Here is a 14852-nt window from a genome sequence, read left to right as displayed (position 1 = left end):
CCCTGGGGAATTGCCAGCCAACATTGGCCAGCAGATGTAATTCGGAGGAGGCCTAGTCTGTGGGATCTAATAGGTCTTTGGGAGGTAATTGGCAGGAGACGATCTCTCAAGTAACCAGGTCCGATACCATGTAGGGCTTTAAAAGTAACGACTAGCACCTTGAAGCATGTCCGGAGACCAATGGGCAGCCAGTGCAGCTCACGGAGGATAGGTGTAACATGGGTGTACCAAGGTGCACCCACAATCGCTCGCGCGGCTGCATTCTGGACAAGCTGAAGTCTTCGAACACTCTTCAAGGGCAGCCCCATGTAGAGCGCATTACAGTAGTCCAGTCTTGAGGTGACGAGGGCGTGAGTGACTATCCGAAGGGCCTCCCAGTCCAGGTAGTGTCGCAATTGGCAAACCTGGGCAAAGGCCCCCCTGGTCACAGCCAAAAGATGATGTTCTAGAGTCAGCTGCGGATCCAGGAGGACTCCCAAATTGCAAACCCTCTCTGAGGGGTGTATAATTTCACCCCACAGGCTGAGAGATAGAGTAGCTGGGCCATCTTTGGGAGGGAGCATCAATAGCCACTCGGTCTTGTCGGGATTGAGCACAAGCTTGTTTGTTCCCATCCAGACCCTAACAACCTCCAGGCACTGGGACATCACTTCTACCGCTTCACTGAGTTGGCACGGGGCGGACAGATACAACTGTGTATCATCCGCATATTGATGATATTTAATCCCGTGCCGGCATATGATCTCACCCAGCGGCTTCATGTAGATGTTAAATAGGAGGGGGGACAGGACCGAACCCTGCAGCACCCCATAATTGAGGGGCCTAGGGGTCGACCTCTGCCCTCCGACCAACACTGACTGTGACCTGTCAGAGAGGTAGGAAGAGAACCACTGAAGAACGGTGCCTCCCACTCCCACCTCCCGCAACCGTCACAGAAGGATACCATGGTCGATGGTATCGAAGGCCGCTGAGAGGTCAAGAAGCATAAGGATAGAGGAGTGACCCCTATCCCTGGCTCGCCAGAGATCATCGATCAGCGCAACCAAAGCAGTTTCCGTGCTGTAACCAGGCCTGAAACTGGACTGAAAGGAATCCAGATAATCGCTTTCATCCAAGGACCGTCAGAGTTGAAAGGCCACCACTTTCTTGACAACCTTCCCAACAAAGGGGAGGTTGGAGACTGGATGATAGTTACTCAAAATGGCTGGATCCAGAGAAGGTTTCTTCAGGAGGGGTCTCACCACTGTATCCTTTAAGAGGTGCGGGAAGGACCAGCCAGGAGGGACACGGGTCCAGTATACAGGTGGAGGCACTCACTGCTCCCATGGCCTTGTCCACTTCCTCAGGAGTGACAAGTTGAAACTCGCTCCATAAAATTCACTCAAGACCTTCCCCCGGTACCTCAGCTGGTACTGCGCAATTGGAGTCCAGATCTGTCTGAATCCGAGCGACTTTATCCATTAGAAACTGGACAAATTCCTCAGCTCTACCTTGTAAAGGGTCGTCCGCATCCCTCCCTTTCAGGCACGGGATCAGATACCATCAATATGCGGACGATACTCAATTGTATCTGTCCGCCCCGTGCCAACTCAATGAAGCGGTGGATGTGGTGAGCCGGGGTCTTGAGGCCGTTATGGACTGGATGAGGGTTAACAAGCTTGTGCTCAACCCGGAAAAGACCGAGTGGCTGTTGTGTTTTCCTCCCAAAGATTTGACTAATATACCATCACTCAGGCTGGGGGGTCAAATTCTATACCCCTCAGAGAGGGTTCGCAACTTGGGAGTCCTCCTGGATCCGCAGCTGTCATTTGACCACCACCTAACGGCTGTGACCAGGGGGGCATTCGCCCAGGTTCGCCTGGTGCGCCAGTTGCGACCCTTCCTGAATCGGGAGGCTCTCACAACAGTCACTCGGGCCCTAGTGATCTCTAGGCTGGAATACTGCAATGTGCTCTACATGGGGCTGCCCTTGAAGAGCATCCGGCGACTTCAGCTAGTGCAGAACGCAGCCGCGCGAGTGATTGCGGGTGCTCCTCGATTCACCCGCATAACACCTATCCTCCGCGAGCTGCGCTGGCTACCTGTCGATCTCCGGATGCGCTTCAAGGTGCTGTTAATCACCCATAAAGCCCTTCATGGCAGTGGATCTGGATACTTGAGAGACCGCCTTCTGCCGATTACATCCCTGCGACCAATAAGATCTCATAGGTTAGGCCTCCTCCGCATTCCATCGGCCAGCCAGTGTCGGCTGGCAACTACAAGGAGGAGGGCCTTCTCAGCAGTAGCCCCGGCCCTTTGGAACGAGCTCCCTGTAGAGATCCGCACCCTCTCCACCGTCCAAGCCTTCCGCACAGCCCTGAAGAACTGGCTCGCCCGCCAGGCCTGGGGATAAGGATAGTGACCCCTCCCGAATGATGAATGTATGTTGCTTACCATTTTAGTATTTGTCTCTATTTTGTTGTCTGTATCCCCCCCCTTCCTAGTTTATGTGAGCCGCCCTGAGTCCCCTCAGGGAAAAGGGCGGCCTACAAATTCCAATAAACTATAAACTATAAACTATAGTGGGCTATTCTAAACAAGGCGGCTGGGCGCGATTCAGCGGATGCAATAAGAGCGGCAAAATGCGCACATTTCGCCACCCGTATTGCCACGAGATAGGTCCTGATAAAGGCTCTCATCAGTGCTCGGTCTGACTCGGAATTACTGGCCCTCCAGCGGCGCTCTAGGCGTCTCTTTTGGCGTTTCATCTCCCGGAGTTCCTTGGTGAACCAAGGACCTCTCCTGGATCCACTACCTCGGAGAGGCCGTAAAGGTGCAATCCAGTTAAGGGCCCCCGCCGCCGCTGTATTCCAGGCTGCGACTAAGGACTCTACCGGATTGTGGACGAGAGTGTCAGGTATTTCTCCAAGCGCCATCTGAAATCCCATAGGGTCCATCAGGCGCCTGGGGTGGAACCACCTAATCGGTTCCTCCTCCCTACAGTGGGGGATTGGTCTCCAAAAGTCAAGCCTCAGTAGGAAGTGATCAGATTATGACAAGGGCAAGATCTTAATGCCCCTCAAATCTAGATCACGCCTCCACTGCTCTGAGAGGAATATGAGGTCAAGCGTGTGCCCCGCTGAGTGAGTCGGACCCTGGATTACTTGGTCAAGTCCATGGCTGTCATGGAAGCCATGAACTCCTGCGCCCCATCAGAGTGTCCACCGAGTGAAGGCAGGTTGAAATCCCCAGCACCATAAGCCTGGGGAACTCTACCACCAGCTCGGCTACTGACTTGAGGAGTGAGGGGAGGGCTGTTGCAATGCTGTTGGAAGGAAGGTATGTTAGCAACAGGCCCACTTGACCCTGAAGGTCCAACTTCACCAACAAGGACTCACAGCCGACAAGCTCCGGAGCAGGGATCCTACGAGGAACTAATGATCCTCGGATGATGACAGCCACTCCCCCACCCCTTCCTGAGATCGCGGCTGATGAAGCACCTGAAACCCTTCTGGGCACATTTCAGAGAGGGGGGACTCCTCCCTCCGGGCCCAGCCAGGTTTCAGTAATACATGCCAGGTCTGCCCCCTCGTCTAATATTAGGTCCCGGATGAGGGGAGCTTTGTGAACCACAGACCTGGCATTTAGCAACAACAGCCTGAGACCAGGGCCCTGACAATTATCAAATGCACTTGCAGCCTGTCTTGCCACGAGGCTACTTTAGTAGCAAAAAATGGTTATTGAAGCATTCTGGGCTGGCGTTTTTGCAAAATAAATAAGTGCAAAATAAATTCAAAACAAATATGCAAATCAATGCAAAAATTAGACACAAGTGGAAAGTCTGACAACTGGGGATTAATTGCTCATGGAGAAATTTAAGCCTCTTTCTCAGAGGTGCCCACAGGAGAAGGTTGAAGAACATCAAAATGACAGTCCCGACCATGCAAAAAAAAATCTGCCCCTTTTTCTATGTATCATGAAAATATTCACCTGATTGTAGTCACTTTCTGGACTTTTTTTTACCCCTCTCTGTAGAAACACGCTCATATACACATATACATAACGGCAGTTTACAGGGTTAATTAATATTCCCCATCAATTCCCTTCACTAAAAACCCAGAACTGTCCCAATTAAGTCCGGCCAAAAGCAGGTCAATGCTAGTCCAGAGAGCAATAGCCAAGGTGTCCACAGGGCACTTGAAAGTTTCCCAAACAGGATAAATTCACCAGGCGAAATTAAACCCACAACATAAGAGGCAAGAAAAGTCTATTCACAAACCATGATACAAAGTCAAGACAGAGGGTTAATCAAGGCAGGGATCCCAACAAACAAGAAAAATGTAGCTAGGAAATCAACGCATTGTCTCCATCTGACTGCTGTGCTAAACAGCCAATTTCTGGTGCAGCCTATTAAAGAGGCTGCCTCCTCGCGAGTGATCGGGATGACCTTCGCTGCTCCTGCCTTTTCTCTGCCCTACTTGGTGGCGCAGTGGTTGAAAAAGCAGTATTGCTGGCTAATTCTGCCAATTGCTAGCAGCTCGATCCTGACTGGCTCAAGGTTGACTCAGTCTTCCATCCTTCTGAGGTCAGCAAAATGAGGATCTAGATTGTTGGGGGCAATAGGCTGACTCTGTAGACCACTTAGAGAGGCATGTAAAGGCACTTATGAAGTGGTATATAAGTCTAAGTGTTAACTCCTGGTGCTGTGTGTTCTCAGGCGAGGTGCAGAAGGCAGTTCGTCCTTCTCGTCACTCACCAGCCACAGGTGTCTGCTTTCCCCACCTGAAGCCTCAGCTGTGCTGCTGCAGTTGTGGTTCAGCCAAATTCCTCTCAGCCAGCTGGTTGACCAACTCCCCTCCAAAATTGTCTGGGAGTGGTTCATCCTCCTCCAAATTGACACCTGGAGAGGTATCAGGGGAAGCTTCCACGGGAGTCATCTCACACACACTCAGGGTCTCCCTACTTTTGAATCAGAGGTGGGATTCAGCAGGTTCTGACTAGTTCTGGAGAACCGGTAGCGGAAATTTTGAGTAGGAGAACCGGTAAATACCACCTCTGGCTGGCCCCGCCCCTATTTATTTTCTGTCGCCTAGTCCCAGCTGATTGGGAGGAAATGGAGATTTTACAGTAGCCTTCCCCTGCCACGCCCACCAAGCCACGCCCACCAAGCCACACCCACAGAACCAGTAGTAAAAAAATTTGAATCCCACCACTGTTCTGAATCTTGGCAGAGTTCCTCCCCGTCTTTCAAACAGGATTATTCTCTGTACAACAAGACATCGGAACGGCCTCATGAGGCCTGTAATTGCCTCTTTGGTTTCCTTTCAGGAGGGTTTATGGGCTTAAAATGTGACGCTTCTTATCAGAGAATTCAAAATATTGATCCTTTTTTCTCCCTTGACATAAAAATTCAGGCTTGGGAACATTTCCATAGTGTGTGGGTGGTGGTGATGGTGGGGTATCTTAGTAGCCAGGCTGCCTGGCTCTTGAAAACTTGGAAAGTTGCCAGAATGGATCGTGACCCGACAAATGCACGAACGACAAAAGCGTGCCGACAAAACCGTGATGCTAAAAGCGCGATGTCAAAAGCGCGCCGACAACAGCGCGCTGACAAAAGCGCGCTGACAGAAGCGCGATTTAAGTTAAGGTACGGTTTAGGGTTAGGTTTAGGGTTAGGTTTAGGGTTAGGGTTAGGTTTAGGGTTAAGTTTAGGGTTAGGTTTAGGGTTAGGGTTACAGCGCGCTTCTGTCGGCGCGCTGTTGTCGGCGCGCTTCAGCGCTCATTCGTCGGCGTGGTTTTGTCACCGTGGTTTAGTCAGGCGCGCTTTTGTCGTTCGTGCATTTGTGGTGGAACCGAATGGATGACAATTTCATTGTCATATTTTAGTGGCTTGTAGATCTTGGCCCCTTAAAGATGAGTGGACTTCAACTCCCAGAATTTCCCAACCAGAAGTAGAGAATAAATGGAACCATATTTACAGATTGGTCATCTTGGATTACGAGGACACGATAAATCCTATGGCACATGTGCCAGAAGTGGCATGCAGAGCCATCTCTCTGGCACGCCAGCCATCGCCCGTTGTTCTTCTGGGTTCATGTGTGCCAACCAACTGGTCTTCACATGCATGAGATCAGAAAAGCCACCTCCTGGTGCGTATGTGTGCATTGGGAAGCTGAGCTTCCAGTTTCTGGTGCATACATGCATGCCAGCCAGCTGGTCGTCGTGCTTGTGGGAGCACCAGTCCCCTGGTGTGCATGCATGCACCAGGAAGCTGAGCTTCCGGTTTCCAGCATGCGCATGCATGCTGGCCAGCTGGTCCTCATGGATGCATGCATGCCAGAAACCATTAAGACCAAGTGACCAGCATGTATATGCATACCGTAAACTGGAAGCTCAGCTTCCCGGCATGCACATGTGCGCTGGGAAACTGTTCTTCCGGTTTCCAGCGCTCTCATGCATGTGCACTCTGGAGCTGCTCTTCCGGTTTCTGGTGTTCCCCCACGCATGCGCTCCTGTTTTGGCCCTCAACACTAACACTGCTAGAGACAGTCCTCACAACTATTTGTTTAGTGGCTCTTTGAAGTTACAACAGCACTAAATTGATTCACTTACCTATTGCAGTGATTTGCTTAATAACTATGGGAAAAAAAGACCATAAACTTGGGGGCAATTCACTTAACAATTGTGTTGCTTAGCGATTGAAATTATAGTGCCAACTGTGGTCATAAATCAAGAATGGCCTCCTAATGGATAAACCCACTCATGCATTATGAAAACTTCCACCTAATTCCGCAAAATGTGTGTGTGTGTATTCACATATACACACAGACACATACATACATACATACATACATACATACATACATACATACAAACATTTATTTACCTATTTATCTATTAACTTAAATTACAATATTTTTCCAATAGCAGTAGAAAGATTGATACTACAAGTCATTCATCTTTGCTTTTTTTGTTTTTCAGCCAAGAAGATGTATATGTTTGACGAAGGTTCAGAACACAAAAACTCATTAATTTTTCAAGTCAGTCTCTTGGAATCTGCTTTTCGACAACCATGCTAGGACTACAAGCCCCATCTTCCCATACTAACCTTCATGCAAAGCATTTAATGGCACTATGTTATTATAACTGCACCGAGCAATAGCTCCTCTGATTGGGGACAAATGGATAGATTTAACTCAATACTTTTTTACACGGAATTACAATCACGCAGCATTAAGAATTTTCCTGGCTAATTGTTTGACCAACCAAATTGTTAATTTTGTGGTTATAATATTTTTTTTTCAGTAGTGCTGTTAATATACTGATAATGGTACCTCATTACCCATCATTAATTGGTTCTGGGAGGTGTAATGGGTACCAAAAAAACAGTGAGTACCAAATGAATTTTTCCCACAAGGAAAAATGTAAAGAGTCAGAAAGCAACCACCACTGACAAGTTTTAGCTTGTGCATTGAGTACCAAACAAACAATGAATACTGGGACAAAATGTTCATGTCAGAATGCGTGGAGTACCAAATTGGTACTCAAAGTTGTTGAGTACCAAGGTCATCATTACTTTGTTTTGTATTTTTTTCTGTTTTATTCTACCATCTTTATAACGTACTGTGTTTCCCCAAAAATAAGATAGGGTCTTATTTTCTTTTGACCCCCCCCCCTGAAATAAGCGCTTGGCCTTATTTTCAGGGAGGTCTTATTATTTGTTAGGTGCAGGAGGTGGCGAGCGTGATCATCTCATGGCTGTTGCTGTGTTGCAATATTTTCAAGGAGGGCTTATTTTCAGGGAGGGCTTATTTTTAGCGCATACACTCAAAAGCCCGATTGGGCTTATTATCCAGGGAGGTGTTATTTTCAGGGAAACAGGATAGGAAGGGAATATAAGCTGCTCAGATACTAGTATCTGGACTGGAAGAATAAGGAAGAGCCATGGAACAAACGAACAATAAATAAATAAATACTGCCAACTCTTGGGGAAAAAACTAAGGAGACCCGCTCCTTAATTATAGATTGTTCAGAGGAGAAGGGTGACACTTACGCCATCACGATGACGCTGAAATCCAGCCAGTTCCATGGGTCCCGGAGGAAGGTGAATTCATTCAAGCAGAACCCTCTTGCCAGAATCTTGATCAGACATTCAAAAGTATAAATTCCAGTGAAGGTATACCTGATTAGAGGAAAAACAGGTCAACACAAGGCAGGGTCAGCACTTTTTCAGACCTTGGATGCCAGTGTATTAGTCTGCCCCTTCCTCTAAGAAAACTTTGGGTGAGAATGCCAGATCCCGTGTAGAGATATTGGAGGAATTCGCCTGAGAACCTCACATTTACGGCTATAGGTAGTCCTCACCAATGTTCCCTCTAATTTTTTTTCCGTGTGAGCGGAAAAGTATAGTGTTTGAGCGGCATATTTTCATGCCTGAGCACCTGAATTTTTTTCACAGATGTCACCTAAGACAACAACAAAATCAGTATTATTTGAAACTCAAAGTTATGTTTATTCAAGGTACCCTTAAGATCCCCCCCCCACCTTAAGATTCCTCTTCTATTAAATCTATTTTGCATCATTTGTACTAACACCACATTTGTTTCCAACTTCCAAGTCCAGTTTAAGATACACTGCTAGCATTAGGCTTTAACATATAAACAGCTTGGGATCATGCTATCTGAAGGGCCTCTCCTTCAGATAGCTTGATAGATGGCTATAGATAGTCCACCAAATTTTAAGCTGAACAAGTGTAGGTCCTGTCGTCTGGTTTCTGATAGATCAGAGAGAGATGGGCAAGCAGATGGCCTATAACTAAGTTTTTGTTAACTTTAAAAAGATGTTACATCAGACTACAATACAAGTAATTAAATGAAGACTAAAATAAGTGTTTTGGCATATTGAGCTTTTTATATTTCTTTCTTATATTGCTTCTTTAGTTGAGAACTTGCTCCTCAGCTTACTTATGCATTAACTGTTTGTTTGGACTATTTTGATTTTGTTGTTGTCTTAGGTGACATCTGTGAAAAAAATTCAGGTGCTCAGGCATGAAAATATGCCGCTCAAACACTATACTTTTCCGCTCACACTGAAAAAAAATTAGAGGGGACATTGCCTTTGACACCGTAAGCGAGGGTCGGAGGGACACACGAGTCCCTCTGCTTTCATCTGCAAAAGCTTTTTGCAAAGAGAACCCAAAACCTGTAGGGTCACATCTTGGTCCCTTCAGCTTCGGCAAGCTTTGGCTCAAGGCTGGAGAGGAGACAGCTCTGTTGATCATCGAAATCTAAGTAAAATAAGAGACCCAGTTGGGCAGGATGGGGAGTGGATACATAGAGGTACACCCATGTTACACCTATCCTCCGCGAGCTGCACTGACTTCCTATCGGTCTCCGGACTCGCTTCAAGGTGCTAGTCGTTACTTTTAAATCCCTACATGGTATCGGACCTGGCTACCCGAGAGGCCGCCTCCCTCCATTTACCTCCTAATGACCAATAAGATCACACAGGTTGGGCCTCCTCCACGTGCCGTCGACCAGACAATGCCAGTTGGCGGCTCCCCGAGGGAGGGCCTTCTCTGTAGCTGCACTGGCCTTGTGGAACGAGCTTCCTGCTGAGATCTGGATCCTCACCACTCTCCCAGCCTTCCGTAAAGCGACCAAAACCTGGTTGTTCCGGCAGGCCTGGGGCTGTTGAGTATTCCAGCCCCATTTGATGTAATGGATGCTGTGTTGATTTTAATTTTGTAATTTTAAATGTTTTAAATGTTTTTATTGTTGTTTTATTTGCTGTGAGCTGCCCAGAGTTCCTAGGGAGTGGGCGGCATACAAATACCATTAAAGTTTGAAAGTTTGAAAGTGGAGTATGAGATATCTCAATAAGTCAAGGGAAGCCTTGGGTGGTCAGAAGCACTAGGATGAGTTACCTTGTGCTCTTACGTGACCCGTCAAAACCGCGTTCCACAAAAGCGCGGTCGACGAAATCGTGTATGTGACGTCATCACAGCGCGACAAAAAAGATCAAAAAATTGAAATAAAAATTAAATTACAGCAAGCCGATTCACATAAAGGTAAGGGTTAGGGTTAGGGTTAGGTTAAGGGTTAGGGTTAGGTTTAGAGCGTTAGCGTTACGTTTAGCGTTAGGTTAAGGGTTAGCGTTAGGTTTTTCGTTAGGTTAAGGGTTAGGTTTAGGGTTAGGTTTAGGGTTAGGTTAAGGGTTAGGTTTCGGGTTAGGTTTAGGGTTAGGTTTGGGGGGGTTAGGGTAAGGTTTTCGCTTTATTTTTACATTTTTCGATCTTTTTCGTCGCGCTGTGATGACGTCACATACGCGCTTTCGTCAACCACGCTTTTGTCTACCGCGGTTTTGTGGTGGAACCGTGCTCTTAATGACTCACACATTCAATTAGCGAATATGTGGGCAAAAGCAGAAGTGATTACATTCAAGTTATGTGATTCACTCCCACAAATCCTTGGATTACGAATGTAATAGCCAGGCTCGATTACATTCGTAACTTGAGGATTACCTGTACTTATATTTCTGTTGTCTCACCAGGTTCAAGGTTGACTCAGCTTCCCATCCTTCTGATAAAATAAGGACCCATATTGTTGGGGGCAAGAGGCTGACTCTACACCACTTAAAGAGGGCTGGAAAGCACTGTGAAGCGGTATATAAGTCTAAGTGCTGTTGGTATTTGTCTCGCAACAGATATCTCTCCAGGAAGTAGTAGAAAACTTTGAGTTAGTTCAGCTACATATCAGTTCTGATGTAAGATGTAAGATTTTTGCTGATAAAATCAGAGCCTCCATCGTTTTACTGTTACTGTTGTTGTTTTTTCCAAATGGAAATTTATCTCATCTCCATTTCTTCATCAGCTTATAAATTCAGCAAGAGCACGTGTGCATTTTCTAGCACACCTCCCAAGCACATTTTCACACAATCTTCCCAGTGTGTATGTTTTTACTAATTAATATTGATTTCTTTATGACTTACAAATGTAATGGAGTTTGTTAATTATGGTTGTATGTTGTGACACTCATAAAGGACATCATCACTTGACTGACCTGATTGTGTGGTCTTTATTTGTGGCAGTCGTTAAGCAAAGCCATTGCTCATTCTGGGGTGAGCATTGCCAGAAACTACTGGTAAATACTGGTTTTCAGGAAAAAAAGCATAATAGCAATAGCAGTTAGATTTTTATACTGCTTCACAGTGCTCTACAGCAGTGTTTCCCAACCTTGGCAACTTGAAGATGTCCGGACTTCAAGTTGCCAAGGTTGGGAAACACTGCTCTACAGCCCTCTCTAAGCGGTTTACAGAGTCAGCCTATTTACCCTCAACAATCTGGGTTCTCATTTTACCCACCTCGGAAGGATGGAAGGCTGAGCCAACATTGAGCTGGTCAGGATTGAACTTCTGACAGTCAGCAGAATTAGCCTGCAATACTACGTTCTAACCACTGCATCAACATGGTTCCTTGTAGCTGTAGCCACATGACAGGGCACTTCAAACAAATGTAGGCTGGTTGCCAAGTGCCCAAAAGTCACCTGGCTGTGGGGGAGTGAAACTAGGTCATAAGTACCTTTGCAGGGGGGTCAGTCATAACTTTGAATGATTGCTAAGTGATAATTGGTCGTAAATCAAGGACTATCTGTAATGTGTTGAGTTTATTATTTTGAAATCACCACACAACTTTTGAAAAATGCAGGTGTTGGTCTGCAAATATTGTTTGGTGTGCCCCAAAAGTTGAAAGTTGTGGTTTTACTATAGGCAAATAAATATATAGGAAAAATGAATTCAAAATATTGAGTGATAGTCCTCTCTCTCACACACATATACACATACACAATTTCTATATAAAGACACACTAAGGGGTCTCTCTGTCTGTTGTTACTCTATAATCATTCTTAAAGTTTACAGAACATTTGGAGGTGGATATATATTTTTATATTTTTTTAAAGAGGGACCTGGTGGCTCAGCAACTAAGACACAGAGCTTGTCGATCAGAAAGGTCGGCAGTTTGGCGGTTCAAATCCCTAGTGCCGCATAACAGAGTGAGTTCCCGTTATTTGTCCCAGCTCCTACCAATCTAGCAGTTCAAAAGCATGTAAAAATGCAAGTAGAAAAATAGGAACCACCTTTGGTGGGAAGGAAAAAGCGTTCCGTGCACCTTCAGCATTTAGTCATACCAGCCACATGACCACAGAGATGTCTTCGGACAGCGCTGGCTCTTTGGCTTTGAAATGGAGATGAGCACCGCCCTTAATGATGTCATGCTGACCACATGATCATGGAAATGTATTCAGACAGCACTGGCTCAATTGCCTTGACACAATGATGAGCAGCGCCCCCTAGTGTCTGCAACAACTAGCAGGGTAAAATCTGCAGAGACTTTACTTTTTTCACCCTTTTTTAATGCAATAATGCATTGCAATGAAAATGGAACAATATTGATAAAACTACTTACTCAACGTATTTGCTTGAAGAGTTCTCTTTGCTGTTTGTCTGTGATGAATCCGAAAGAGCCATGAAAACGCAATTCGTTAAAATAGTGACCATGATAAACCAAGTAAACAATGTGAATTATAGGAGTTCAGGAAAATGATGTTTTAGGAACATGACACTAGTCCTCCCTGTCCATTAGCTCACAAATACTGTCCACATTAAATTGTTGCTTCCGATTCCCAATTTATTTAAAAGAGATAAAAATTAATAACACCGAACTAGCCCGGGGAGAAATTATTTAATCTCTAAACACCAAGCATTTCCTTGCATTTCTCCTGGAGAACATAGGGACTTCCTCGTGAAATAAAATAAAAAGCCAGAGTGAAAACAGAAGGGTGAGTGGAGAGGAAGCAATTATGTAAAGGATATGAATGAACTAAAACTTTAATTGTCATCCGCCTGATTCGGTGGAAAGGACTGAAGATGTACAAAGCATTTGTGGCAGTAAATCGAAAGATTGTTTTTCCTTTGTTCAAGACCATAAATGTCTGCAGAAGGAAAAAAAAAGACATTAATTGGAAAGATTCTCATAAAATCCAATTGCTCCCCAAGAACAGGCAGTCCTCGACTTACGACCACATGAACCAGTAGCAAAGATTAGAGCATTTCATGCCTGAACGGAACGTCTGCAAGAAAACAACCAAGCTCAGAGAGCACCAAGAACTCCTCATAGAAATGGTTTCCTACTTCATAGTGTAGCAATGTTCCTGATGTCCTAGTCCAATCTGAGCCTTCCTAGTGGTCTCCCATCCAAGACCTCTTGAGAATTGACCCTGGTTAACTTTTTGAAGCCAATAAAGTTTGGATAGATGCTGCCTCGATACGATTTCAAGCAAGCATTTGAAAAAACTAATCTCATTCTCTCTAAAAGCCCATTGCAATAGATGTCTGTTGGGTTTTTTTATTGAAAATTTTAGAAAAAAAAACTTTTACAAATGTTTACCCCCCCCCCGCCCTCCCCACCCGAACCCCACCCCCCCAACCTTCCCCCCGCCCCCGACTTCCCAGAACCAATACAGGGTATAAATCTTTAACAAAGGTGTTCTAAAATAAACTTCAAAAAAGTTAGTATCATCTTTCATTTGAGCTTTAACTCCTCTTTGCTAGGCTAACTCTAAATAGATTATATCATTCCTTGTTTCTTCAGTCATAAACTATTAGGAATTTCTTAGTCCCCTATTTATTTTGAGTATAGTCAATCCATCTTCTCCTCTCCAGTTTTTATCTCTCATTTGAGTGATCCTTGAGATATGCTGATATTTTAGCCAACTCTGCTAGGTTTGTTACGTTTAATGTCCATTCTTGAATAGTAGCAGGGGTGGGTTTCAGACGGTTCGCGGTGGTCCCCGTGAACCGGTTGGTCGGCAAACCTGGAAGTAAGTAATTTCCGGGAACGCCGAAGTGTCCACCCGCACGCCCGCGTTTCTTACCCGGTTTTGACGAGTTCTGCGCTTCCACGCATGCGCAGGACGCATACAGCACCTGCGCGATCCTCCAGGAGCAGCTGGAGCATCGCACAGACGCTAGTACGCATGCCTGCACTGCGCGCGTGCATGAGGACGCCGCCGGCCCCGTTCCAACCAAACCGGTTGGAACGGGGCGAGAAACCCACCCTTGAATAGTAGGCAAATCTTCCTTCTTCCAGTATTGCGCCAACAGTCTTGCTGCCGTTATTAAATGCAAAGTCAAGTTAATCTCTATAACTGTGCAATCAGTAATTATACCTAACAAGAATAACTGAGGGGTGAACTTTATCCTTTTTTTTTTAAAGAACATTTTGCATAATCCACCATATTTTTATCCAAAATGCTTTTACCTTTTTACAAGTCCACCACATATGATAGTATGGATGCCTGTTTTTTTCTTGCAACACTAATTATACCATTGGCTCACAATAAGCTACTATACCTTGTGATCATGATAGTAGGGGTCAAGATCTTCCAAGGGTTCTGCAGTAAGTTCCACAGGGGGGTTTCCATAAAGGGCAGGGACTTTTTTGCAAGCCTGGAGATCCAGCTGGGGCCTCAGCTTCTCTGCGGGTGGCAAGTCCTTCTTGTCCATGATACGTTTCTTGATGGTGGCCAAGGATTCAGGAGTGAATCGGTGAAAGTTTTCTGCACCCAGCAATGCCCCAGTAGCCATTTTTGCATCGTTCTTGTTATGGAACAGAATGATAACCTAAAAATATTGGGCAGGTTAAGCTACTCAGACGCCACACGCTCTTTGACTGACATTAATGAAGAAGCAGAGTAAGAAAGTAAGGAAGCCAATCCACACCGTAAATATATGGGCCCAGCAAAGATTATGCTACCTGAAACTCCTAAGGAAACAACAACTGAATGAAAAACTGCTGGTGACCTTTTACTGCTGCA

At 45.7% G+C, this 14852-nt stretch overlaps 1 protein-coding gene across 1 annotated transcript; it reads right to left on the bottom strand.

The window, feature by feature from the left end:
* Positions 1-8028: 8028 nt before the first annotated feature.
* Positions 8029-14622, bottom strand: LOC148045764 (sodium channel protein type 5 subunit alpha-like). Its single transcript, XM_087712434.1, has 4 exons — positions 14389-14622; positions 12850-12968; positions 12443-12553; positions 8029-8161 (listed from the first exon to the last, which is right to left on the bottom strand). The coding sequence occupies exons 1-4, from the start codon at positions 14620-14622 to the stop codon at positions 8029-8031; spliced, it is 597 nt and encodes a 198-aa protein (XP_087568560.1).
* Positions 14623-14852: the final 230 nt, after the last annotated feature.

Source organism: Thamnophis sirtalis, unplaced genomic scaffold (assembly GCF_051295495.1).
Source record: "Thamnophis sirtalis isolate CommonGarterSnake01/CBP01778 unplaced genomic scaffold, rThaSir2_p1.2 scaffold_4, whole genome shotgun sequence".
Classification (NCBI taxonomy): domain Eukaryota; kingdom Metazoa; phylum Chordata; class Lepidosauria; order Squamata; family Natricidae; genus Thamnophis; species Thamnophis sirtalis.
Note: the sequence above shows the minus strand (reverse complement) of the source record. Positions and strands in the feature narration are given on the sequence as shown.